At 37.0% G+C, this 25,664-nt stretch overlaps 2 protein-coding genes across 3 annotated transcripts in view; both read left to right on the top strand.

Annotated features, from left to right (window-relative positions):
* The window catches only part of LOC112145667 (tubulin beta-4B chain), a 7,505-nt gene extending 5,565 nt beyond the window's left edge, over positions 1 to 1,940 (top strand). Inside the window, exon 6 of the mRNA XM_036211789.1 lies at positions 1 to 1,940. This exon is cut by the window's left edge and continues 2 nt beyond it. Coding sequence (XP_036067682.1) covers positions 1 to 178 — 178 coding nt within the window. The 3' untranslated portion in view covers positions 179 to 1,940.
* Positions 1,941 to 4,858: 2,918 nt separating this feature from the next.
* Positions 4,859 to 24,560, top strand: LOC112144886. Of its 2 annotated transcripts, XR_002918986.2 has the most exons (11): positions 4,859 to 5,149; positions 9,410 to 9,471; positions 9,732 to 9,752; positions 9,828 to 10,100; positions 11,622 to 11,709; positions 11,792 to 12,018; positions 12,203 to 12,490; positions 13,686 to 13,864; positions 16,374 to 16,398; positions 19,740 to 19,832; positions 22,789 to 22,842. XR_002918986.2 is itself a non-coding variant. In XM_024269739.2 (10 exons), exons 2-10 carry the CDS (start codon positions 9,426 to 9,428, stop codon positions 23,209 to 23,211), a joined length of 1,638 nt encoding a protein of 545 aa, XP_024125507.1. In that variant the 5' UTR covers positions 4,860 to 5,149; positions 9,410 to 9,425; the 3' UTR covers positions 23,212 to 24,560. The 2 variants fall into 2 exon arrangements, 1 of the variants encoding a protein (XP_024125507.1); XM_024269739.2 differs by lacking the exon at positions 16,374 to 16,398 and having other exon boundaries at positions 4,860 to 5,149; positions 22,789 to 24,560.
* The last annotated feature ends 1,104 nt before the right edge of the window (positions 24,561 to 25,664 follow it).

The raw sequence follows: 25,664 nt of genomic DNA, 5'->3' as shown, positions 1-25,664 counted from the left end.
CGCCATGTTCCGCCGCAAAGCCTTCCTGCACTGGTACACGGGCGAGGGCATGGACGAGATGGAGTTCACCGAGGCCGAGAGCAACATGAACGACCTGGTGTCCGAGTACCAGCAGTACCAGGACGCCACGGCCGAGGAGGAGGGCGAGTTCGAAGAGGAGGTGGAGGAAGATGCTTAAACAAGATGAGAGCCAAGAAAACCAAAAAATCTAAAATCTACAAAAAAATAGTAAAACATTAGAAAAGATGAAGCAGGTTAGCGGAGCGTGGCGTCTGATAACGGATGGAGATGAACGGTGAATGTAGGAGAATGAAAACAACAACCACCAAATTAATGTGCCATGCTTTATACTTTCATTTAACATCATTTAGGCCCTTTGAGGACAAAACTAGAAACATTTTTTCTTAAAGTGCTTAATTGTCTCTATTTTAAAAAAAATACTTAACTTTACTGTAACATTTAACTAAAAAGCAAAGTAAACATTAATGATGTCACAAGAGTTTCTGTGAATAAATCTCCAAATTTAAAAAACTTCTCACCTAATTTCCAAACAAATTCAGCTAATTTCAATTTATTAAAGAGGCGGTAATCAAAATCAAAAGAATCAGTTTTGGTAGATTGTTTCCAAACACTTGAATTTAAAAAAAAAAGAAATGATTTTCACCATTTTCTTATTGTTAATGATTTTTTTAAAAAAAAGGAAACAAGAATTCTTCATATCTGAACTCTATTATGCTCCTTTGTGCCATAAAGATGTTGATGAATTTTATTAACCGGTTTGGTTTTTCGCCTCTTCTTTGGATTTCATTTCATCTAAAAGTAAAATAAAAAAAGAATCATTTTCAAAGATTATTATTCTTTAAAATTTTAACCTTACGTTTGCAAATGTGTATTTTTTCTATTTTTAGCTTAACCTGAGAAAATTAATCTTCACTCAATTAACTGTGAATTCAGAATGCAGATTTTTCCATTACTTTCAGCATCTTAAACAGAAAGATGCTTTAAAAAATGTTTTTTTTTTTTTCATTTTGCTTTTACAAAGATAGAAACAGGTTTCTGTTTGCACAGAAGCACCTTCAGCTTTCTAGTAAATGGAAATCCTTACACTCAAAACTTACATCTTTTTCAGTCGCTTTATTTATTTGTATTTTTTTTTAAATTGGTCCAATTTGTAGTGAAAATAACCAGAAATTACAGACAAAAATTGAGTCAAAGCAAACATCAGTTTCATCTCAAGAGAATCAGCTTCAACGGTTTGTCAGAGTTAACGTGTCAACTTGTGCAGCCGAGAGATTTTGTTGCTCAGACGCCAGCAAACGTTTTGAGGAAAAATCTTTGTAGTTGCTCTTATCTCTGGTCAAATCATCATGAGAACGTCATTCTTTCTAACTGACTTTTAATCAGAAAAACACCAACTTTGCATGAGAACATAGGTGCTTTTGTTAGAACAGCGTTTGTGTTTACTACTACATTTAATAAACCTCCGTTTTTACATTAATACTAACTTCTAAACATGAAAAAATGGTTTGATATATAAAAAAGTTTAAATCTCTTGATTTCCAGGGTCATTAACTAATCAAACAAATGAATCTTTTCCAAGTTTAATAATTAATATCTGTAAAAAATGCAAGCTTTTTGTCCAAAATGTTTTTAATTAACCAAAAAAGCGAAGACCAATTTAAAGTATTCTGTTTTGTTTTATGAAATGTTCATGTTTAACTGCACTGTATCAATCTGTGAAATATTTGCTCTGCTGAGCCAATTCAGTGTTTCAATCTTAAGATTCTTTCAGATTTTGTCCTTTCATATTTATAAATCTTTGTGTTTCCATTCTCTGTTTTTCGTCATTAAAAACTTCAGTTCTTGTGGAACCATTTTATTTGGAAACTGTTGTGTATGAAACATGAAAGAAATAAAACTGAATTTGTAGAAAAGACAAAGTCAATGTTTTATGTTTATTTTAAGCAGTTTTGATGAAAGAATGTCTTAAAATGAAAGGAAATAACAAAAGTAACATAAGATTTGATTCCAAAACATAAAATTGTTCCTAATTAGTCAAACAGGAAGTCATTAGATTAGCGGTGTCTAAACTTTTAGGGCCAGATTTGGTGAGGTGGAATTGTGAGAGTCAACTAATCGGTATCACATTCCTTTAACTATTGAACAGCAATACATTTAAATGAGGTTAACATTTTTTTATTTTTTGACAATAGGATGCACCTTTTATTCCCGGTTAGCATATCTCGTCTAGCAGTACAAAATGTGGATATTAATGATTTTATGAAACCTATGTGCAGTTAGGCAACAGGTTGGACTTTGGACATACCTGCATTAGATCCTGTACAAACTGTATAAAAGCATTAATTTATTAAAGATGTTTTCACTATATGCATAAAGAAATACTCAGAAATGTAATCCCAATGTTGGTATTTTATTATACATCATAAATTAATTTAATTATAGACTGATAATCATCAAAACAGCAAATTATGCCAAATTATCTAATAGTCTAAACATTTAACACACAAACTGACTTAAAAGTCTGTGTTTCAAATCATAAAATGTAAAATAATCATATTTAAAAGGTATGTAAATGTAGAGATAAAAACAGGTATTTTTTAAATCTCACTTACTGGAAACAAAAGTTACTCACAAAACTAAAATATTTCTCCTCAGTTTTTCCGCTTGTCTCGATGTTTGTGCTATATGTGTTTGGTTTCTTACTGCATTAAGACATTAATCAATATAATTGCATCAGCAATTGTAGGTTGTTCAATATTTTGAAAACAACTCAAACCATCAGATGTATCGGTTTCATCATGGGGTCATGGGGGTCGGGGTGCTGCACTGCAATAGCTGTAGACCACCCCAACTATTGATGGGAAAAGTTAGAGAACAGGTCACGGTTACTGGGTAACATACAGAGAATCAACCACACAGTTGTGTTCACTTATGAGGGGCAATTATGTTAACCAATTTAGTGATTACTGTAATTACAATGATGATTATTATAGCAACAACTTGAGTTAACTCACAGGGTTTTACTCATAGTGGACACCAAATAACACATGCAATCATGTTTTAAGGATTTTAAGGGATGTAGAGGGTCAACTCCTGTACAATATGATATTTTTTTTTATTTAATCTGTTAATTTTTAGCTTTTATATTAAAAATGGACCTGAAAAGACTCAATAGCTACAAAGTGCTTTGGTCAAATATGTTTTGTAGAACTTGAAAATGATTTCCCAGCATGAAACTATAAATTGCAAAGCTTTCATTAGAAGCATTAAAGAGAGTGTAGATTTGTTTACATTGAAACACAAACAAATATGTTTGCATGAATAAAATAAAAAAAAATGATGATGGGTTCAGTGTGACTGGAGAGTTCTGTGACCTTCTGCAGTGTAAATACAACCTTCTTCATCTTCCAACAGAAAGCTTCAATAACCTTACTTTAAAATGATTTATCTGGTTATTATAGAATTCTGAGATTGCACAATAAATAAATAAACGACTTGCTTTGAAAAAGAGTTGGAGCGAGACTCAGAACAATAAAAACAGCATTGACTTGCAGCTGCAGAATAGATCAGGACCTTGGACAGCGACAACATACTGAGAGGCAGTTTAGCACCATGGACAGCTCCAGCAGTAAAGTCGGAAGGCTATGAATAATAAAATAAGGAGTTTGGACAGCAGTTCCATTAGGAGGTCAATTGCAAGCGTTCTCTGAAAACGTGATTTTGTGTAAACGTGCACGTTCTCTGAGTCATGCTTCTGCATCGACCTGAATAAAAAGGGAATAAGAACACAGACTTCTGAAATGCTTAACAAAGTGATGCATGTAAGGTCCTAATTCAGAATAATCATTTCCAAACAGCCCACCCATTATTCACCATTTTATAGGGTTTAAAGCCCCACTGCAATCATCTGATGACCTACTGTAAAAGCATTTCTAATGTTTTTAAATTATGATTTTTCTGCTTTTACCCCAAATTAAAAAAACTTGAGTTGTTTTCTAGGACATAGTTTCTGCAGAACAGCAGGAGTTCTTTAGAAATTCACCTCTGAGTTATGGGTGGAACTGTTGAGCTGGAGTACACCCCACTTCCCATCATCCATCTGTTTACAATATCCAATTAGCTTACCTAGCATTACCAGTGCAACAAAAACGGCGAGCAATATTGAAGCTGTACCTTTTGAACCGGACGAGGAAAATGAAGACGTACGTCTACTTATAGTGGATATATCCTATATAGAAAGGAGCTCGATTTCAGGACCTATACGTCACAGCTACAAGCTTTTTTCCTGCATTTTTCATCTGCTCTTGATTCACAACAATTTGATTAAAGAAATACTCAATTTTTAAACACATTTTAAGCTTAGTTTTCTTTATATGTCTCCTTTATCATGAGAAAAGTTCCACAAGAGCACGTTAAAATGCAATTTTCATCAGAGTGGGTTCTTAAATGTAAAGAAAAGCAAGTAATGCACAAACTACTTGCAGGTTAAACAGTATTTGATTGTAGAATAAATACAAAAAATATTTGCACATCTGTCACTGCAAGTCAAAAGAACAAATGGCAATAAATTAAAATGTGTTGACATATTGTTTAATTCAGACCTTCAGTGTCATTCATTGAGATTATATAGAGATCTGACAGCGATTTGATGTATTTATTTTGTTTTTATATGTAATTGTTTTGACATTTCCCCACTTTTTTCATGGTTTAAATATAGTTTGGAACCAAAATAAAGAAACATAAATATTATGTTTAAGCATAAATTGGAATCCAAAAAAGGTCAGACGAGGATTCCTTCTTCAGAATGATATTAAATAACAGCAGACTGAGAGAACAATGGTGGCTGGATGGAGAGATAACCGCAGAGCTCTCTTCTGCTGGCTCCGAGCCAGACTCTCCGCTCTTTCCCGAAGTTTTCCGATTAACGCCGAAGTGAGAGCATCCCCACACCCGAGTCAGGCCGAACGAAATCTTTGGCTGCTTTCGATCTTCCCCGTTAAGGAGTACCACTGCCGAGTAGGGGGTGGAGGGGTGGTCGGGATCAGTAAAAGAAGGGGAAAAAAATAAAAATTCATCACCGCCGAGCCCCTCCCGTTTGAGTGAGAGTCGGATTCGAGGCTGATCTAAGGTAATTCCCATGATCTGTTTTACTGTACGATGCAGCGACGCGTTTGGTGACAGGATTCTGAGCAGACAGGGACAGAGTGGGTTAAATTCTGCAGGTTTTCTTTGCTTTGGAGTGTTTGCGCGCGTGGAGCGGCTTGTGCATGGCGTGGAATCCTCCCACAGAGCAGCGATTACAGGCTCCAGCGCACAGGCGTGAGCTGTGAACGCCTTCAGTGCGTAAAAGCGGCTAAAGTTTGGATTTCAGGGAGGTGCTGGGCCAAATATGACCAATTTTACGCACAGAAATTCACATTTTTAACAGCGATTCCTCCCATTTGGTCCACGTAAAAACCCTCAGGCTCTGGCGCGTTCCTTCGGTGGAGCAGCCCTTTCGTGTATTATTCACGTGGCGTGTTATCACGTCGTGTGTTCGGGATATACCCTCCTGGAGCTGGGGGGTATTTTCTGCTCCATTCTGGTGGAAACGGTTACGCAGCGCACTACGGCACACATTAGAGCTGCTGACTAAGTGGCCCAGCTGTCACTTTGAAGACTCACAGCTGAATGGGAGATTTTGATGAATGGAAGACAATCAAATGTAAATTTGTCCAAATGCTTCAAATGTGTGTAAAATAAACGTTGTATTTTATTTCTTTAATCAGCTGACCATTTTCTCTTGATTTTCTGCTGAAGCAGCATGTTTCAAGCTTCCTGTGGGAAAAGCATATGTGCAAACCATCACCTCATCTGTTGTCTGGAAGGGAGTCAAACAGGCAGAATCACTTCACTTTAGACTTAAACAATTAAAAGATAAAAGGACAGAGGGAAACCCGATGCTTTTCCTCCATCTTGCATTCCTATAATGGGACATCCCCCTTCATGGTGGTTTGGACACACCCTAAGATGCACCAGCAGCTCCTCTGGGTATCAGGGCACAATAGAGTGGGGGAATTCAGGCTGTGGATGGAGAAAAGGGGACTTCCTTCTTAAGTCATAGAAATAAAGAGCTCCTAAACTATAATTTTACACTTAAAAAAACAAGATTTAATGACTTATATCATCTCAATATCAGTAAAATAGAAAATCCAACAGAAAAACCTGATGTGAGACCATTTTGATAAAATTACAGGAACACTCCTGATGTAACAGGAGGAGGATGACTCCAGCTTCCTGAGTGTGCTGGGAATCGCTGGAGAAAATGTTCTTTAATCCGTCAGCCTTCCTGTCTCTCAGTGTAAAGAGGCTGCTGGATGTGTCACAAACACTTTCATCAAGGATTTGCCTCCTAAAGCCTAGATTAGCTAATTGGTCATAACAGGAAACAGGAGAGTTTAGGGGCGGACAAACCAGTGAAGGATGTTTGCTCTGGAGCAGCGAGCTTCCCACTAATGTATCCGTGAGTGCTTTCAGCCCCAACACTCACTGACTTGCACAATACTTTATTTTTCTAATTCTTCAGCAACCTAATTTGAGTGACTTTTCCTTTCAAGCTGGACTTCTGCTGTTTTCTGAAACTTCCCAGCCTGTAATCCGACCGGTGCGCGTTGCTGAGTGCAGTCCTCCATTTGTAAAATTAGCAGCAACCTCACATTTTCTCATCAGACGTATGGCTGTTCTCTTGAGTAAATCAAGGCGGTGATTTATGTCTTTTCAGCTCCGCAGCATGAGCGCTCACAGAAGCAGTGCACTAATGGCTCCGTAGAACATTAACGTCAAAGAATGCACACCTGCCTCAGAGCAGCGGTGGGCAAAATAAGGCACGATTACTGCACTCCAGCAAAGAATGAAAGGAGGCTCTTGAACATTGTCGGGGCGTCATTTCTGAGATGGCTTTTGATGAACAGCAGGAAAGTAAATTGGCTTCCCTCTGTCTTTTCTCTTTGAATAGTTCTGTATTTTCCACCTGAAATAAAATTCCAGCAGGTTTTTTGCTTTAACATCACAGTTTCTTGCAAAAAAGAAGTTTTATTCTTCATATGCATGTCAATGAAGGGACTCCAGATCATTTTTATTTGTTTTAACTGAGCTAATGCTTAAAGTTAGGGACAGCTCACTGCCATTAATCTTCGGTGTTGCACAGTTGTCCATTCCTACAGATGTAGCACTCTGAGCAGACAGCACAAATCATCTGAACATTGCCCCGTGAGGGTTCCTGCTGTCAGGACAGCGCAGAGGTCAGAAGTGATTGAAAGGGCTCTTATTGTCCAACCGTCAGGCTGACTGCACAAGCGGAGTTAGAGGAGAAGAGGAGTAGATCTGTCATTTTGACTGTGCCAGTTCCTTTCCCATCACAGAGGTTCTTAAGACTTCTTTACATGCAGCGTTATAGATTTCTAAGGTGAGTTTGACCAGTTCAATAGAACAAAATCCAAACAAATAGGATCACAAATAGACGGCACTCTACTGAAGAAGCTAGGATTGAAATAGACTTAAATCGATGAGGACAAACATAGTAAAAACAGATAATGAAAAGCAGGTAGGAATCAAAATGAAAGGGAGGACATGTAAATCAATTTGAAAAGCAACATTTATGAATGTCAGCAAAAGAATAAGAAAGTCACAAAAGAAAAATTCAATTCTCTGTTTTTATTTTCACTATACATGCAACTATTGTTAGTGCTGGAGTAGGGTAAGCATGAAGAACTAGAACTGAAACAGATGTTTTTTGTTTATCCCCACAATAAAGAATCTTTCTTTCTGAAATGTACATATTTGCTAATCATTTGCAAGGTTTTAAATATTAAAACAACAAAATCATCTGACCTGTACCAGTTGTTAACTGAGCAACTTCAGATGAACTTCAGAAACTTTACTACATCCATTTTCAGAACCCCCTGAATCTCTTTCAGGACATGGGTTTGCTGGACCCAATCCAGATCCTGTCAGGCAAAAGCGGCCACACCCTGAACAGGTTGCTAGTCTGTTGCAGGGCCACACATACACACACACCGAGGGGCGACTGTAGAGGGACCAGTTAACCTGTTTAACATGTTTTCGGACTGTAGGAGGAATCTGGAGTTCCTGGAGAAATAAACTAGCTGGGATTTGAACCAGGGCCTTCTTAGTGTAATCAAGGAGAACGAACCATTACACCACCATGCAGCCATTAAAGTAATGAATGTGTACGTAGTGGAGCAAACAAAGACAGTTTGAATTAATATAATAAGTTCAAGAAAAGCAACTAATACTGTTTGTGCACCTTTGAGGTTGAAAAGATAAGTCTGCTGATCATCAGTCTAGAAAAGCTTATAAAATCTGGGTCCATTCCTGGAGTGAATATTCAGCCATGTCCATTTGAGATCAGACCATCAAAGACTAAGAGAAAACAGGAAAATAATCAAAGCTATGTTCACACTCCCTTCAGCAACGCACATTCAAGCAACAACTTTTAAAGAAAAGCTTATGCAAACACACGAAAATTCCGCCTTCAAAACTCTCGCGGTCACGTGTCACTGTGCACAGCGTTCAAAACGCGCCGTCATTGACCAATCAAGGACATTTGATGTTTGTAATACACGGAAATGTCAAGCATTTGTGAACTGATCATGGAGGGGAAATTAATAATTGCGTTGTGTGCCCGGCCCACTAAGCCTCTTCCAACTCCATAGGTGCTCCAGATGAGCTAGTTAACAGTAGTTAAAGAAAAATGAGAAGAAGCCCCTCCCTGCTTGTCCAGTGTGAGGCTGTTTGCAGAGTAAGACGTGTAGATAAAGCTATAACGGCGGTAACCATCTTTAATTGTGGCGTACCAGAAGTTGAAGAAAATCTGCCAACTAACAAAGTCAGGAAAACATTTGAGAAAGTGCTGGTGGATTTAGAAGCTGTTAAATTATCTGAAGTTTTCAAAATCAGCTTTAGGATTTCTTCATTGTATTTAATAAATAAATGTTTACAGTGAAACTTATTATGAATCTGGTCTCTAAACACTTTGAGCAAAATTAATTTTGAATCTATAAACCCAATGAAAATGACACAGCGGGAACCTGAAGTGCTAATTTGTGAAACCCTGTTTAATGAAGCTGGTTGGTGCAGAGTGGGGGAGTGGGGGGTGGACTTCTCAGCCTCGGGACAGATTGAAGTTGACATGTTTTTACACACCGAGGACGCTTTAAATTTAGACACCAAACCCAATTAAGCAGTTTTCACCTTACTGTTAAATGAGTTAACAAATATGTCTCGTCAAACAAGAAAATTTGATGTAGATTGAATTAATTTGACACCTTTGTAAGGTCCATATGTTGTTACAAATGTCTGTTTTTGTGTTTTTTGTTGTAATTTTCAGAGTCCCCTGATTCAAGATGAACGTAATTGGAGCTGCGGTGTTTAGCGCCCTGTTCTGCACGGGTAAGCACAAACATGATCAGCCACCTGGGAGAAGACTCAGAGAAATTAATATTTGAACAGACTCTCTGCAGAAACAATTTGTTTTAGTGTAATTACATTGCAAGTATTGTTTAAATTTTGTTCAAGAGACGCTGTACTTTAATCTGACTGGGTTTTTTGCCATTAATATAGGAAACATTTACATTTCAATTTTTTTCATTCTTAGTTTTGCAGCTCTTGAAGCAAAATAATATTTTTTCCTGTTTTTCTGTGTTTCACAGTTGTGTCCTCGTCTTCAAAAGGTAACACAACACGTCGGTGTGGATCTTAATGCAGGGATGAGTGTTTTTGAGAAGTAACAAGTTGTTGTTTCCCAGTCCATGAAGAGCACAGGACAGCCTTCTTCGGCGAGGACGTCCACATCGACATCAAATCCCTGAATGACTTAGAGGTGGTGTTCAAACCCAGAACCAAGCCCTCCATGGAGGTGTTCATAATGCGAGCAGGAAAGCCGGTTAACGAATCAAAAGCCCAGCTGACCTATGACGACCTGGTGCTGAAGGACGTGCAGGAGGAAGACGAGGGCGTTTACATCATCAGAAGCAGCACGAACTCCAGCGCAACCGAGCACTTCATCCTCACAGTCAGGGGTGAGCCTCCCGCTGCTGCCTTCCTTAAACTGGGGGGTAAAAATGATTTCTGTGATGCTGTTAATTGAAAACTAAAAAAGGAGTTTAAAGTGTCTTCTCTTCTTTCATCTTTTGGTTAAATTACAACATGCTCCAAGTAGGAGCTTCTGGGATGAAGATGCATAAATAACCCTCAGAATGTGTCCCCTTGTGATATGAATTGTAAACCGAAGAAACTTTGTTAAAGATAAACTCAAATGAAAACTAGAAAAGCTGCATTACCTTCGATAATGCTAGTGGGGATGCTTTTTGTTGAAAGCGGCTGCTGATGATGCTAAAGCTGCTTGCTGAAGCTGCAGAAATAATTTGCTGTAATTGCTGAAGGGATTTACTAAAAATGTGGATGATATTTGCATTATGCTAAAGTTGTTTAAGTATTTCAAAATATAAAAGCTTATTAGAGGTCAAATTAGCCAAAAAAGCTAGCATGTTGCTACAATATTGCCTAAATTCAAAATTATCCTAAAAAAATGCCAAAATAATTCAAAACGTTAGCATGTTTCTAGCTTAACTTCAAAACAGCCTGAAAAAATCTTAAGTAAATATCAAATTAGTCAAAAGCGTTATGTTGTTATTATTAGCTACACACAGGAATAGCCCAAAAAACCTCAGTATATACCAAATTAGCCAAAAACGTTAGCATGTTGCTAAAATATTAGCTAAGCTCAAACGTAGCCTTAAAACGTCAGTAGCATTAATGTCCTCAATGTTTTGATACACATAAAGTGCACAAAGAATTTGAAGAATTTTCGTGAAAAAAAATCGCAAAAATTGCTTAAAATCTTAAATTACATAACATTTATGATTACCAAAAGTGACCGCATAAATGTCTGAAATGTGCTGAATGTTTTTGAGATCAAACTTGATGAAGTTGCAAAGTGCAAAAAGAATTTGTAAAATTTCACATTGACTTAAAATGGGTCAAAAAATCGTATTAATTGCGTAAAATCTTAAATAACGTAAAACATACTAATATCAAGCTGAATGTTTTGATACCAAGATTACAGAAATTGCTTAAAGTGTGCTCGAGTCTTTACATGCCAAAAAACGTTCGGAATCTGACAAAAACTACAAGAAAGAGAAACAGGATCACTATTCACACACAATCATCTTTTTATTGTTGTTAATATGTTCTTGTTGCATTTTTCTTATGATGGTAGACATCAAAAAGTGAAAAATTGCATTACTGATTATTTCTTCATTCAAATTAAAATTCAAATCATTCATTCAAATCGTTGTGAATCATGATCGTATTAAAAAAAGTGATAAAAAAAAACTATTCTGCAGAAACTATTTCCATGAGAAAAATGTTTTAACATTTTTGGTTAAAAATGTTTTAATCATAATTAAAAGATCACTGGAAATGCTTTGAAAATGAATCAAAAGATGATGGAGTGAGACTTTAAATAGCTGCTCCGAGAAGATAAGTTATCATATCTGACCTCCCATCTTTTCCTTTAACTCTCCGACGTTGATGAGCAGACTGTTCACTGGAGCAGATGGTGAAGTATGGAGATACCTTCACCATCCATCTCAAAGGACTTGAAGGCCCCATCACTCTGGAGTTCAGGTAGAGTCAGCAAAAGTCAAACGTGGAGTCAGTTGAAGATCAAGCGTTTAATAAAATTCATTTGTTATGTAATTGTCTTCAGACCTTCCCTGATTAAAGTCAACCAGACTCACGTGCTGCCCGTGTCCGAGTCTCCACCTGTGCTGCTGTACAACAAAACCTCAGTGCTGGGGGAGGATTATGCAAGCCGCCTCAGAGTGACAGAGAAGCAGGTGATCTTAACCTCAGTCAGGATGACAGACGAGGGAAGCTTCACCGTGATTGACCGTGAGGGCCAAATCAAGATGAAGAACTGTCTCAATGTCAAAGGTGTGTTTGAATCTGCTGCCTCCTCAAAGCTTTGCTGCTTGCACCAGTATGTGGAAAGGTCAGCTCTTTATAATGCCTCCATTTATGTCTGATCGTCTCCTGTTTTTGGTTATAACTCTTTGGAACAATCCTGATTCCAAACTTTAAGGGAAAAGTCTTTTATCTGTCCTTCTGGTCTTCCCAGATCACCAGATTTTCCTGAAGCCCACCGAAGGAGAAAACCTGAAGATAAAACTGTACCAGCCTTTTTCCAATGTTAGTGTTGTTTTCAAACTCAAGTCAGACAATCAGGACCGAGTGATCATCAGTCATGGGGTTCTGGAGGACCCTCTGGACCCTCAGCTGGACGGCAGACTGACGGTGGAGGGAACGGAGATCACCATAAAGAAGATCAACTCAGCTGACACGGGAATCTTGAAGGTCACAGACCTGGCTGGCTTTTCTGTGGCTCACATCTACATAACTGTAGAACGTAAGAAGAAAAATCCCTTTAAACAATTGTTTAGCTAAGACTGTTCCTCCACATTCTGTTCTCTAAAAAGTTTGGAGCGGCTGCTCCTCCACGTGAGGTGTCAGCTAAGGTTGTTTGGCTGAAATTCCTTCCTGAACCCCCTTCTGGTGCAGAGTTACAGTCAGAGCAGGACATGCAGAGATTATATCTCTATTGACCTGGAAATGAGCGCATGTTCAGGGAGACTTGTTTGCTTAGATCGCTGGCCTGCATGATCAAAGGGTTGATAAAGGGATTCTAATGGATGGATTCCTTAAATAAATAAATGTTGCAGTGAAAAAGGGATTTGAGGAATAATAACAAACTCATTTTTCACAAAAAAGGCTCAAAAGTTATTTTTTTTTCTTAACTCTGTGAATTATTCAGCTGCATTTGTCTTCAAATTTTCTTACAGAAAGAAAACAAAATATGACTCATTCCTACTTTTCCTAGAGGACATATACTAGATGTTCTGTTAGGATTCATGAAGATGCACTTAATCACTTAAACACTAGCCATTGAGCCCTGTGAGCCTTTTCTTCTGCTTCCTGTTCCGAGCTGAGCAATGGCTGACATTTTTTTCCTATTTCTGTTCATCTTAATTTAGCCCTTTTGTCATCCCAAACCAGTTTTTGCATCTGCTTTTTCATTTAGTCATTCGTTTTGAAACGCAAAGACAACCTTTGGCAGGTTGTTAAAAAACCACAGTGGATGTAAATTACCCTGACCACCTTTTCTGGCTCTTCCTGCCAGAAGAGAATTAATTCCATTCATATTTTTTTTAACTGTTTTTAAAGCCAGGAGTAAAATTCTGCAGGTCCTCCTAACCTGCATTTCTGACAGCAGTAAGCTCCTGGAAATAGTTTGAACTTGTGGTCCGGTAAATGTATGAAAAAGTATGTGTAAATATTTTCCTAAATAAATTAAAAATGACCCCTTATTACATGCAGATAACATTAAAAAAAACATTTACTGAGAATATCATCCAAATTGAGGTTTGCCTTGGTTTTATAGGTGACTTTTTTCCAGGTAAAACAACCAATTCTTGTTATTATCTGCAGGATGTTCTGCTCAAACACAAATAAGGGAGAAGAGATGACATCTACCAGCTGAGTTTTCACTCCTGCAGTCAGAAAATGCTCATTATTTTTGTCTTTCCTGTCTTTGTCACTGGCAGCATATAAGTTGCCCCCCCTGACTACGGCCATCCTGGCCCTGCTGGGCCTCGTCGCCTTCATGTTGCTGGTGTGCCTGCTGTCCTGCCTCTACTCAGTGCACAAGAGGAACGAGAAGAACAGGAAGCTGATGCTCATCGCTCAGCAGGCGGGGAAGGGAGACGGCGAGGCTTTCAGACAGGTAACAAGCTGCCACACTTCCATTTTTCTCCATTTGAATCTTGTTTATTGCAGTAGGATTGAGGGACTTGGGTAGAGGAATCACTGAAGTTTGCTGGGTAAATCATCAAAGCTTGTTTTGAAGTCTGAGTTAGGCAGACGGACTGTGTTAACAGATCCAGAAGGATTCTGCTCCTGCTGAGAATGTGAGGAGGGTCAGTTTTCTCCCTGCAGAGTACCTGGAAATGAAGCTTCTATAAACCCAATTTCCAGAGAAGAGCAGAGATTATCTTTAACCCTTTATAACCATTTGTATCATATTTGATACTTGCATTTCTGAGACCCCTATCTGGTTAGCATTATCCAAACCTTCCTTAGAAACCTGTTATATATAACTTTGTCCATGTATTGTGTCATGTAGTTCATCATCACTCCACTAGGGGCAGTAGAAGGGCTTTTCCTGCTCATTTCAAAATGGCTGCTTCCATGACATCTTTGGCGGGAAAAGGTTTTGCTAATTTTCAAAACGTTTTGGTGAGAGTAACTTGTCTATTGTTTTTCATTTCTTAAAATTACTACCTAGAGTATTGAAATGATCCAAAATTAGTTGATAATGAATTCCTAATAATACTATTACCACATCTTAAAATGTTTGGATCAAATTTTAAGTGTTGGGTAAATAATGTGCTTGTGTTAGTATGTTTGCATTAGACTAACGTGAGTAAAACTCACCAAGTCACCCAACAAATTCTATTTGATACTATATACTGTAGATCTCATTCAAAAATTACAATTCAATATTTTTGTGGATATAATTAAAGGGTTTATAAAAAAAACATCTAAATCTTGAAAAAAAAAAAAAAGAATTTTCTTTTAATTATTTGATTTAGTGGGCTTCACAGGGTTAATTAAGCACAGGCAGCAGTAGCACTCTTGAAAACTGAGTTAGATCCAGGTCTCTGCACAAAGTTACTAGATAAATATAAAAATAACTCTAATTTTACAAAGAAAATCACAGAAAAGAAGTAAAAATATATGTCCAAGAAGCAAGTCATCCTTTACTTAACAAGAAATCCAGTAATAAAATATCAAAATTTAAACAAGGAACTCTACGCAAGGCTTAAAAAGGGTAAACTGGGCTAAAAAGTCAAACTGTTTGATAGAATGACTTAAAATTAAATGTTATACAGTCGAACAATAGGTATTTTTTTGCTTAATCTCAGCTAATGGTTTGTATTTTTTAAGTTTTATGTACCTAATTGTAGTTCATTTTGATGATAGTGAAAAAAAACTTGTGTAATAAGTGAAAAGAACTCAAAATATGTGAACAACATGAGAATTTTATTTTATTATAAGTTGGCCCATCTCAAAAAAATTCTCAAAAATCTAAAACTAACTTTCTCAGGGCTTAAATCAAATTTTTTTTGTTTTGTTTCCAGAATAATGACAATAAATTACAATCTGATATGTCGGCATTTATTGACCTTTAAAGTAGAATTAAACCAAAAATTACAGTGAAATTTGAGTTTTTTTGTCTAAAATCAAGTGTTGCTATTGTCAAGAGAATGAAGCAAAAGGATGTTCACTCATTTTGTTTATAATTTTCTTATTTCTAGATGCTAGCTCTTGATGAGGTGTAAAATCTCGACTTTGCTGACTTCAAGAAAGTTTTTTAAATTTTTAACAAGAATGATCTAAGTTGTATACTAATAAAAATAAATTGCAACACACTGAAAAATAGAATTATCTTCTTTCTCACATCTCATCAAAACCAGCTAAAGATCAAATTAAATCAAGTCTTATTTGTAGAGTACTTTTCCAACTAATATACCACAGTGCTTCACATAAAAACTTTTTCCAATTTTAAAAACTAATCACAAAATAAAAAAGGGAAGATTTTAAGCATAAAATGCTTTAGGTTCAAACATAACATGATATATTAATATCAGCTGATGTGAACAACTTACAAGAACATTTATGAACTGCAGTCTAATATTTACCCCCAAAACATACAATTCACATACGTGTGCAGAGACACTATAAATAAATAATTCTAACAATTCTGAGTCTCTACAGTCTGACCTCCTTTTATTTTGATATGAGCAATTGCAGGCTGGAAAACTATTTCCCTTTAAAAGATCTTTAAATTTAAATGAGCAGTAAACCAATACAAACATAAGAAATGCTTTATTTAACAACAAATAATTTATTCATTATATTTAGTATAACCTATCATAAACTGAACATATTTTTGGGTCTAGCTGGAGTCCATAAGTGATCATTTTATCTAAATCAAGAGAATCCGTCTTAATGGTTTTATTTCTTTCATTTTCCATTTCATCCCACCACTAACATTTTAGACAAATCACAACTCTACATCTGTTGTCAATGTTTTTTTTTCCCTCTCACATTTTTAAAGTTATCTGTTTTTATGTCTGGGCTGAGGAAAAGTTGCCCTTGTGCACGCAGCTCTAATGTTTGGCCCTGCTAACGCTGTTGCATGTGCATGTTCCATCTCTTCTGACTTTAAGGAGCCTCAGACGGAGCCTCTGCTCGGTGAGAGAACTGCGTTCGGGCCTCTCTGTTTCTTCTCTCCTTCCCTTGTTTCCATGTTTAAAGAATCAACCCGCTTTTGTTGCCAATCAGTTTCTTGATCAACTTACTGTTTGTGTAGCAAGAATACTGATGACAGTCTCAGAAAAGTGTGTGCTCAGTTTGTTTGGAAGTGTGGTGTGTTTGAGTAACATGAAGCCGGAGCAGATACTAAGCGCTTGTTAAATCCTGCACACACACACACGGAGGGGAAACTGCTGCCATCAACTAGAACGAGGCAGCAGAAGCTGATCGAAGACCTAATTTGACAACAAGTCAATAAATTACCTTAAGCAGATCTGGCACTACGACTTGAAATGAACTGTCTCTGTAATCCTAACAGACTTATCAGGATTGATGGAGCTGGCCTGAATGCAGACCTCATCCTTTATTCATGTATTATGGGGTGTGGGATTTAGAGCATGAATGGCAAACCAGGAAGGAAACAAAAATCTTTAGGAAAAACTTTTAAAACAACAGTATTGAACTCCTCCTAACTGGATTAAGTTAGAATATTCAGAGAAGTTCTGCTTTTTTAAAGATGTCCGTGTCTGAGCTTTGATTTATGAGACCGTGTCATGGCTTATTGTGGTCAGATAAGCTTTAAGATCAGATCTGACAAGATGGTAGATACAGTTCTGTTTCAGGTTTGTGTGCAAAAAACAAGCAAATCCCTCTAAAAAAGGTCCCGTAATCCAGGAGTTTTTGTCCAGTTAGAAGATTTTCTAAAGACTTGCTCCCTTGCAGTGTAGCTACTGTCAACCACTTCTTTGTTTATGGTTCAGGAGGCAAAACCATTCAATTATAATATTTCAAAATAAAAGTAGAAAAAGTAAAATAGAAAAACTCTTGCAAACTTTTATTATTTGGGATGGACAGAAAAACAAATATTTCATAGGTATAAATTATGTTTTGAAAATGAGTTTCAAGATGATTTCTGAATATGTCCTCACTATTAAAAATGTATTTTTAGTTGATGTATTAGTCTTAAAAACATTACATTTGTGTGATGTGTGTGAGGGAAACATATTGCTTTGCAGACATTTTCTATATAAAAGATCTGCAATCAAGTGTGGAGCTGTGATAAGTGGGTTAAAAGATTCTCAAGCACAACTTATTTCCCATCTAAACATAATTCTTCAGGTTGAATTATCATATTTTGTTGGATGTTTCAGCTGCTGAGTGTGGATGTGTCGGTTTAGCTGTTTTGTTGCTTTGCAGCAGCTGTTTTTGTTCTAAAATAATCAGACAGTGTCATGTCAGTGCTTTTTTTATGCTTGTCTTTGTCTGTGTTGAGTCTGATGTGCTTATTTAGTTGTAAAGTATGACAACACAAATGGGGAAATTTCCCTGTGTGATACATGCTTTAACATTTACTTCAAAACATCAACAACCAGGAACAATTGTCAAAAAGGAAGTGCTTATTTAACTGAACGTACAACTATATTGATAAAAAATAGGTTGTAGGTGCTTTTAGCATGTTGTGTTAGCCAGAAATTGATCTTAATAAATTCTAAATTTTAAATATAATATGGACCGAACGCGAATGCATATGAAACATAAAAAAAAAGTGATATTCTGACACATATCTTTAATTTTAAGCTTCAGATGACGCAAGTTGATGCAATTAGTCATTTCATTGGTAACAGTGTGGGCTGATTGGTCATTGCTTCTTAGACTGAAGAAGTTATAAATTAACTAGTTTTCTTCTGTTTTCTGGCAGACTAAAAATATTTATAACATTAATTTGAAAAAAATATTAAAACGTATTAATTTGATTGGCAAAACACTATTTCCTGTGAGACCTATGACTTTTGTCATTCAAATTAAAGAGAAATGTTAAAGCATCAGGCTGTCTCTTTGTGTTTCTGTGTTTGAGTGTGTGTTTTTGTCTATCCGTGTGTGTCTTCAACATTGTGTTTGTGTAAGTCCTGACAGGGTGTTGTGTTCTTACATGATGCTGTGTGGGTCTTTCATTGTGAGTGAGCTTGATGTCAGTTTTACATTGACGGTGGAGGTGGAGGAGACAGCAGCTGCCCTTGTTGGCACTGACTTGTACAGAGTATGGATTTTGTCATATACTTGAGGAGACCCAGATCCTGTCAGCAGCCTGGTCAGATCTCACCCAGGAGACAAATGTGAGACACATTTCAGTCATTAAGTTTCACCTTGCTCCCAGCTCAGTGTCAAAACAACCATGTAACATAATCAGTACTTTGTAAACCATTTGCAAAGTCTTGTATTTATGCAGGAACACAATTTCTGAAGGAATGATAAAATCAGATAAAATGCAATATCATTTGTATTGTAATTAAAATGATTGATTTAATCACATTTTTTAGAACCTGACATGTAATAAATAAAGCTGGATTGTTTAAACAACAATGTAGTCAAATTTTCCATCATTAGAAGCATAAACTTTATTCTCATGTTATATTTGCATTGCTTTTATTGCACTAAAACATATATTTAATGTGAAAATTCAATTTTGCACCTAACCAAGCGCTTTTATTTTGAAATAAAAAAGAGCTTTGGTTTGTGAGTCAATTCAATGTTTCTTATCAGTTGAACAAAGAACTCAAATTTTCATGTCTGCAGACCAACTCCCACCTTTTTTATTAAAATCGTCTGTTCTGACTTACAAATTCTGACAGATGGACCTTTAAGAGCTTAAAGTTATGCTTACACAGAAAGTATTATTTATTATTTTGTCTAACAGCGTAAAATCCTTGAAATATATGGTATCACCAAAACGTTCATCTTTATAATAAAACGTAAATGCTTTATACAGCACTAGAGCTTTAAACTATTTTAGTTTACATTGACTATATTTACAGCATAAACTACAATAGAGACATTATGTCTGATATTCAATCTTTATTTATTTTGGAAATATGTTGGCTACATTTAAAATTTAATCAACTAAGTATGAACATTTAGTCAAAAAAAAAAGCTTGTCTAAATGCACAGGAATTGTGTAAAAAAGTCGGATTCAGATAACAATCCTCCTCCATCAGCATCCATGTGTTTTCTCGCCCCTCCTGTGGTCTTGGAAAAACCAGACATTTCCGCAGAATTGTTGCCCTGCAGGCTCTGTCTCCTCTCAACCTCCACTCGACCCTAAAGGCAAACCCCGTCTGAGAAGTCTCCTCTTTGATATCTGGATGTCGGAGCTCCCTGTGCTGTGAAGTGTGGCCTGTGTGAGCGTCCTCTCTGGCAGCGCCTCTGTGGACTGTAGAAGCAAAGCTTTGATGTCAGGCGGCTGTGGGCAATCGCTCATGTCTTCTGCACGTGTGTGTCTGCAGGTGGTCGCTGAGGCGTACACCAGGTTCACCGAGGAGTCTCTGACGCAGTCCGTGTGTGACAAACCGTCGGAGTGCACAGAAGTCACCATCAAGGTACGTGATCGAGCAGAGAGTATTCTCAGGAAAGGTGGTTGTAAAAACATCTTTAATCTCTGTGACACCTCAATGACTAATCATTGAACAATATAACTGACAGAAAAACACTTTTAAAAGGACAAATACGAACAAACGACATGCATTTTGATCAGAAAAACGAAATAAAGTTAAATGTTTAAAACAATGTTTGTTTCTGCTGTTATAAGTTAAAGTAGTTTTTACATGCTAGCTGAAAAGGTAATCCTATTGTAAAGTCCTTAGAGTCATTTTTGAAATCATGAGATCTGAGAAAAGGTGGAACATAAAATTACCTTTTTTTATTAAAAAATATTTATGGAATAAAATTATGGCACTCAAAGATATATTAACATTTTCCAACCATATAAAGTCCGACAAACTGATTTATTTTTCCATTGTGGATCTTTCATCCAAAGGCTTTTCTGTAGCAGCAAAGACTCCAGGTTGGTTTTTAAATCCCCAACACCATTTTCAGAAGAGTTTTAATGCAAAAAATCAGGACAGCAAATATTTATGAACAATTTTAAGATGAGTTTTGCACCAAATTTGGATTAGGAAACCCATGCATGCCGTTGGGGAAGTGTGCCCTCAAGTTATGTCAAGCAAAACTTCAGATGGAGCATTAATCATCCTTAAGATTACTCAGCATAAGTCCCGCTGTAAAATGTCTGGGAAGCGCCACGTGTAATTAAAAAGCAATCATGTCTGCCTGCACCCGTCAGCAGAGGAGCAGATTAAAGGTTATAGAGAAGACCTTTTGTAAAAGTCAAAAAAGAGCATAAAAGTGAAGTGGACAATGTTCATGGAGCTCAGCTGGTGATAGGACTCAGTTAATGTTCACTTTGTCTTTATCTTTTATTGTGTAAAATCAAAATAAAAATAATATTATTTATTTTAATATTATTCTTTATTGTATCCAGAAGAATATTATACAATTTAATATAAAGTGTTAAAGTCCCTTTCCAACTATATTTTTATCTTTTGTAAAAGTATGTTCATGTAATTTTTTGCCCAAAAAAAAAACATATCATTTTTTAAAGAAATACTTTCTGCAAGTTTGGCAGAAATTAGCCTCAAAAAGTGGGCGGGACTTTTGCCACAGAAGCACCCTTCAACTTATATCTCACAATCCCTTTGTTTACTCTCTTGCACTAGCTTACAGCCCCTCAAGATAACATTATTGATGTAACATAAACGGCGAGCAGGTTTTGAGTCAGATGAGGGAAACAAAGGCGTTAATGGATCTATGGGTCCGCAAGTGGAGGCATCAAAATGGAGCGAAGCTGGAAGACTTTAGCCATTTCAGTTACCGCATCACAACTGAGAGCTTTTTCAAACGGCGGTTTTCAATCTGCTGCATCACAATTTGAACAAAGAAATACTCACAAACATAGTTTTCATCTCTAATTCTAGTATGTCCTCCATCATGAGAAAAATGCCACAAAAACATGTTTATTTATTTTTATTTCAAGCAATTAATAATCAAACAGGATAATTAATCCTAAATGTGATTGGAAAATATGCATACATCCACATACACCAGTAAGTAATTCAATTATTACTCTTAGTCATACTTAAACACATTAGCTTTTGCCTTTAGTGCATGAGACAATTAAACTATAAAATATTAATATTGTCAAATGGAGTTCAGTAGATTGCTTGAAAGGAAGAGTAATCTTATACCTGCTTGGCTTTACTTACCCTTTTATTTTTTATTCACTTCACTAAAACTATGACTATCATCTTAACTCATCTGTAGTAATTTACATTTTACCAACACAGATTCAGGTCATTAAAAATCCAAAATTATCAATAAATCACACAACAAAGATGATTTATGTAATTTTTATTAATAAACACGCAACAATATTTAAAAAATTGTCATACATTGAGATTAATTATCAAAAATATGTGCAAAATGTTTGTCAATAGAAAAAATATCTATGTAAAAGAATATAATTAAAAAAAATATTTATACAAATAATGTATTTGAAAATGAATGAATCATTCATTTAAATCAAGTAGGTGATATGATTACAAACTAATTTCTTTATTCCTTTTCACTAATTTATTTGATTATTTTTACATCAATCTTATTAGATACTTGGGCTGTTTTTGCTTGGTTTTCTTTAAAATTTTTAACATTTTGTTCAAAATTAACATAAAAATCAAATTAGGATTTCAAATAAAACAAAGTTAGCTTCAACGTGTAACTGAAAATGTATCTGAAACTAATTCAGCAAGAAAAATGTTCTTATTTGTCAGCTTTTTGGGGTTTTTAGAGCATCCTTTATCATTGTCTTTTTATTCTTTTTAGCTCTGTTGTAAATAAGCAAAAACATTGCACTTTATGTTAAGGCGTAACAAATTAACAATGACATTTCTTTGCAAACTGGTTTATCTTCCCACCTCCAGATTAAATCCCCACAAAAAGAGAAATCCTTCTTTAGTTTTGCCATTGAGTGTAAAAACTGACCAATCAGAAGTGGAGCACTGAATGCACATTTTTAGCCCCTCCAAAATAAAGAAATGGTGTTTCTTTCGTTGTCACACAAAACTAATCCTCTCAGCTTCCTCCTTGCTTTGAAAAGCCCTTCAAGCACATTGCAGACTTTCTTCGCATTCACTTGGGTTTAATCATAGGAGTCATTAGTGTCTTTGTTCTTTTAATGTTCATTCTGTTTGAAACAAAGATGTTCGGCTGTGCCAGCTGCAAACGGAGTCGATGGTTATTCTATAAATATGGCCTCAGGAACATGAACATGAATTATTCACATTGTTCGTTCCCTGACCTCATTTTTTTCTACACTTTCTTTACTCCATCATTCCCTCCTTTCTCTTCCAAATCATTACCAATCATTACCACTAAATCATTTTTAATTCGGCTCTTTTTGCACCTTTTCTTCACCCTTTTTCCTTCTGCTTTCCCACGCAGGGACTTGAAGTGTCCAAACCAGGCCGCTACCACACTCTCTCCTCTGACAATTTTCTGGAGATGAGTGATTCTGGAGTTGAGTTCAACAGCTCTGGTCTCCCGCTGGACAGCGACACAGATGCTGCCGTGACCTACGCCTCCCACAAGCCCCTGCTGAACGCCGCCTCCCCTCCCGCCGTGACCGAAGGAGTGACCTGTGGTAGCCCGGAGGCCACCGCGGTCCCCGACGGCGACCTCAGCGTCATCCTAACCCCTGACTCTGTCACCAGCCCCAGTCCTGCCTCCAATCCTCACTCACTCACAGTTGTCACCCCTGATGGGAGCCAGCATGGTGCTGCATCGCCAGGAGTGGCCTCTAGGGGCACTGCTGGGTCAGCCAAGTCCGAGGAAGAGGCTGAAGGAGAAGGTCTGCAGAAAGAGTAATCAGCTGCTGAGAGGGAGCAGCAAGGCATGCTTTTCATCTCCTCAAACATGACAGGATTATCTTCATATCTAAACACAGAAAGAGTCTTTCATCACTGCATAGAAGCACCACTGACAAAATATTGACGCTTTGATGCAAATATTAGAGTAGAACAAAAGGAAAGTCAGTTCAACAAATTCATAATGTATAATTTAAAGCACTCTGCGCAGAAAATGAAATGCAGAAGAACAAAGTTGAATTCTATGAAAAGAACAAAGCAACTCTGTGCATATAAAATGCATGCATTTCAATTAAACATGAAAGATATCCTAAATCCGATCCAGAGGAGCATGCAGACATTAGTCAGCTGCATGCCTGCTTCACCAGTCGAGATGGAAAACAGTAAATGTTTCATCAAATGTATTTATATCTAATAATTTACCTGTCAAAATGTTTGTTAGATATAAAAACTGAGCATGTGTGGAGTCGATGTGCTCTTAAGACTCACAAAGTCACACGCAGAATCACACAAACCGGAAAAAAAACAACAAAATAGAGCAATTGAGCTTTGAGGTGATGCGTGGTGCATTACTTCTGGCAGCACTTTTGTCCGCTCAGAGCATCGAACCCTGCAATGATTGCATTTTAACTCGCCCACACGCTCCATTATCAAGCGCACAAACAAGTCAGGAGGCATCTCAGACAGAACTGCTTCCCTCAGCACTCACTCGCTCCTCGCTGCTCAACTTATTTAGGCGTTATTTTTCCAAAACCTGCAAATTGAAAAGAGCTCGGTCGAACCGAGAAAGCTGTTTCATTTCTCACACGTTGGCTGACAGATCAGCTGTTTTCTTGTGGAATAGGTGCACAAAATCTGCGTGTCATTCAAACAGACACAAGACAACACGTTTTATGAGTAACATCAATCTGCTTTTATTTTTCCCACTAGAGAAATTGCTGTTTGCCTCTTTGGAAGGAAAATGAAATCTAGAAAAATCGGAGAGGCTCTCGAGAGCACAACTATGTCTTCCTCTGCCGCAGAAGCCCTACCTGGACATTGTTGATCAAGTTCCAGCAACAAAAGAGAGGACAGAGATTGAACAGGGTACTATTCGGGGAACAGATAAATGACTTTTGTGATTTAAAGCTTCCCATTTTCATCCCAGTGCCAATCTATCTCCCACTACTCTGGTTATTGTGCCCCAGTAGTTTGTCAAAATGAAGTGACTGAACAGATTTAGTGAGATCAGTCTGTTATAAAGATTCAGAGAGGCAAAAATATATATATATATATAGTAAGAGATGTTTGTGAGGAGCTACTTCATGATCCGAGGATGTCCTTTTTTTGCCAGAAAAGCTCTTAGAATAATAAAAAAAAAAATCTGTCGTCTCCTAACAACATGAAACGACTGTGGAGGGTGAAAACAGCAGGACAAATTAAGCTAATTTAAAAAGAGAACGTGCACAAGAGATAATTAGATTAAGCTCTCACCATCTTAACCGCTTTTGACTAATTGGTTCTCCTTGGGTGCGGTGGAGGTAGCTAAATCAGGTCACAGAAACCCATTTCCATGTGTAAGCGTTTCGCACTGCTGAGGACGACGGCATCTATCACGTCTGAAATCTCCATTTCTGCCTCAGTATAGTTGTTGATGTTGATGCGTGGCTACCTCGGTCTTTATTGGACCTGTTATCAACCCTGGACAGTCTGAGGGTTTTGAAAAACTAGTTGCAGGTACAAAAGTTCACAGATAAATGAACTCACGTTAAAATACAGAGATGTTAACTTTGCCTTTCTTTATTTTAAGTCAACCAGTCCAGCCTTTCAGTGTTTATCTAACTCTTTGAAGTTTTTTTCCAAAATCACAGCAGTTCGTACTGGGTAAACAGACAGAGTTTCACAGCAGATTGGACTCCTAAGCCTCGTTTCACTGAGCGGTCCGGTTCGCTTTTTTGAGCGTTTCCATTGTAAAATTGAGTAGTCAATAATACGGCCCGTGGGCCGCATCTAGCCTAGTCATGAAAACTGAAATGATGATTAAAAAAAAAGCAAGTTTCTTGCCCTTTCTTGTGGCAAAAAAAAGAAATGGCCGCAATGTGAAATTTGGCCACTAGGGGGAGCAAAGGAAAATAAATACCGGCAAAACTAGAGATCAAGAAATAAAGATAAGATGCAGTTTGGTTCCCCACCAGCCTCACCGTTGAGTTTCTATAAAAATGATCAGGTGTGACTCCACAATTAACAAAATGCTCTTGTCAAAAATATAATAATCTAAGTGATTAGTTTCCAACAGTTTTCTTTGCGGTATTCTTCTTAGCCTCCCTCAATCTTCTTTCAAACAACATTAAATTCCTGTTGTACACGATGTACCAGAAGTAAAGCAAAAAAAAAAAAAAATGAGCTGCTGGATGACCTTTATTGTTGTTGTTGCTTTTCTAGTTGTCGCACTACAATGATGCTAGCTAACTGAGT

The sequence above is a fragment of the Oryzias melastigma genome, linkage group LG5, assembly GCF_002922805.2.
Source record: "Oryzias melastigma strain HK-1 linkage group LG5, ASM292280v2, whole genome shotgun sequence".
NCBI lineage: Eukaryota > Metazoa > Chordata > Actinopteri > Beloniformes > Adrianichthyidae > Oryzias > Oryzias melastigma.
Note: the sequence above shows the minus strand (reverse complement) of the source record. Positions and strands in the feature narration are given on the sequence as shown.

What these genes read in the sequence shown, in the direction of transcription:
- LOC112144886 (XM_024269739.2), top strand. Translation starts at nt 9,426, where the DNA reads ATGAACGTAATTGGAGCTGCGGTGTTTAGCGCCCTGTTCTGCACGG. An exon ending in TGTGTCCTCGTCTTCAAAAG is followed by an intron (nt 9,753 to 9,827) that starts GTAACACAACAC and finishes GTTGTTTCCCAG; the next exon opens with TCCATGAAGAGCACAGGACA. An exon ending in GAACTGTCTCAATGTCAAAG is followed by an intron (nt 12,019 to 12,202) that starts GTGTGTTTGAAT and finishes TGGTCTTCCCAG; the next exon opens with ATCACCAGATTTTCCTGAAG.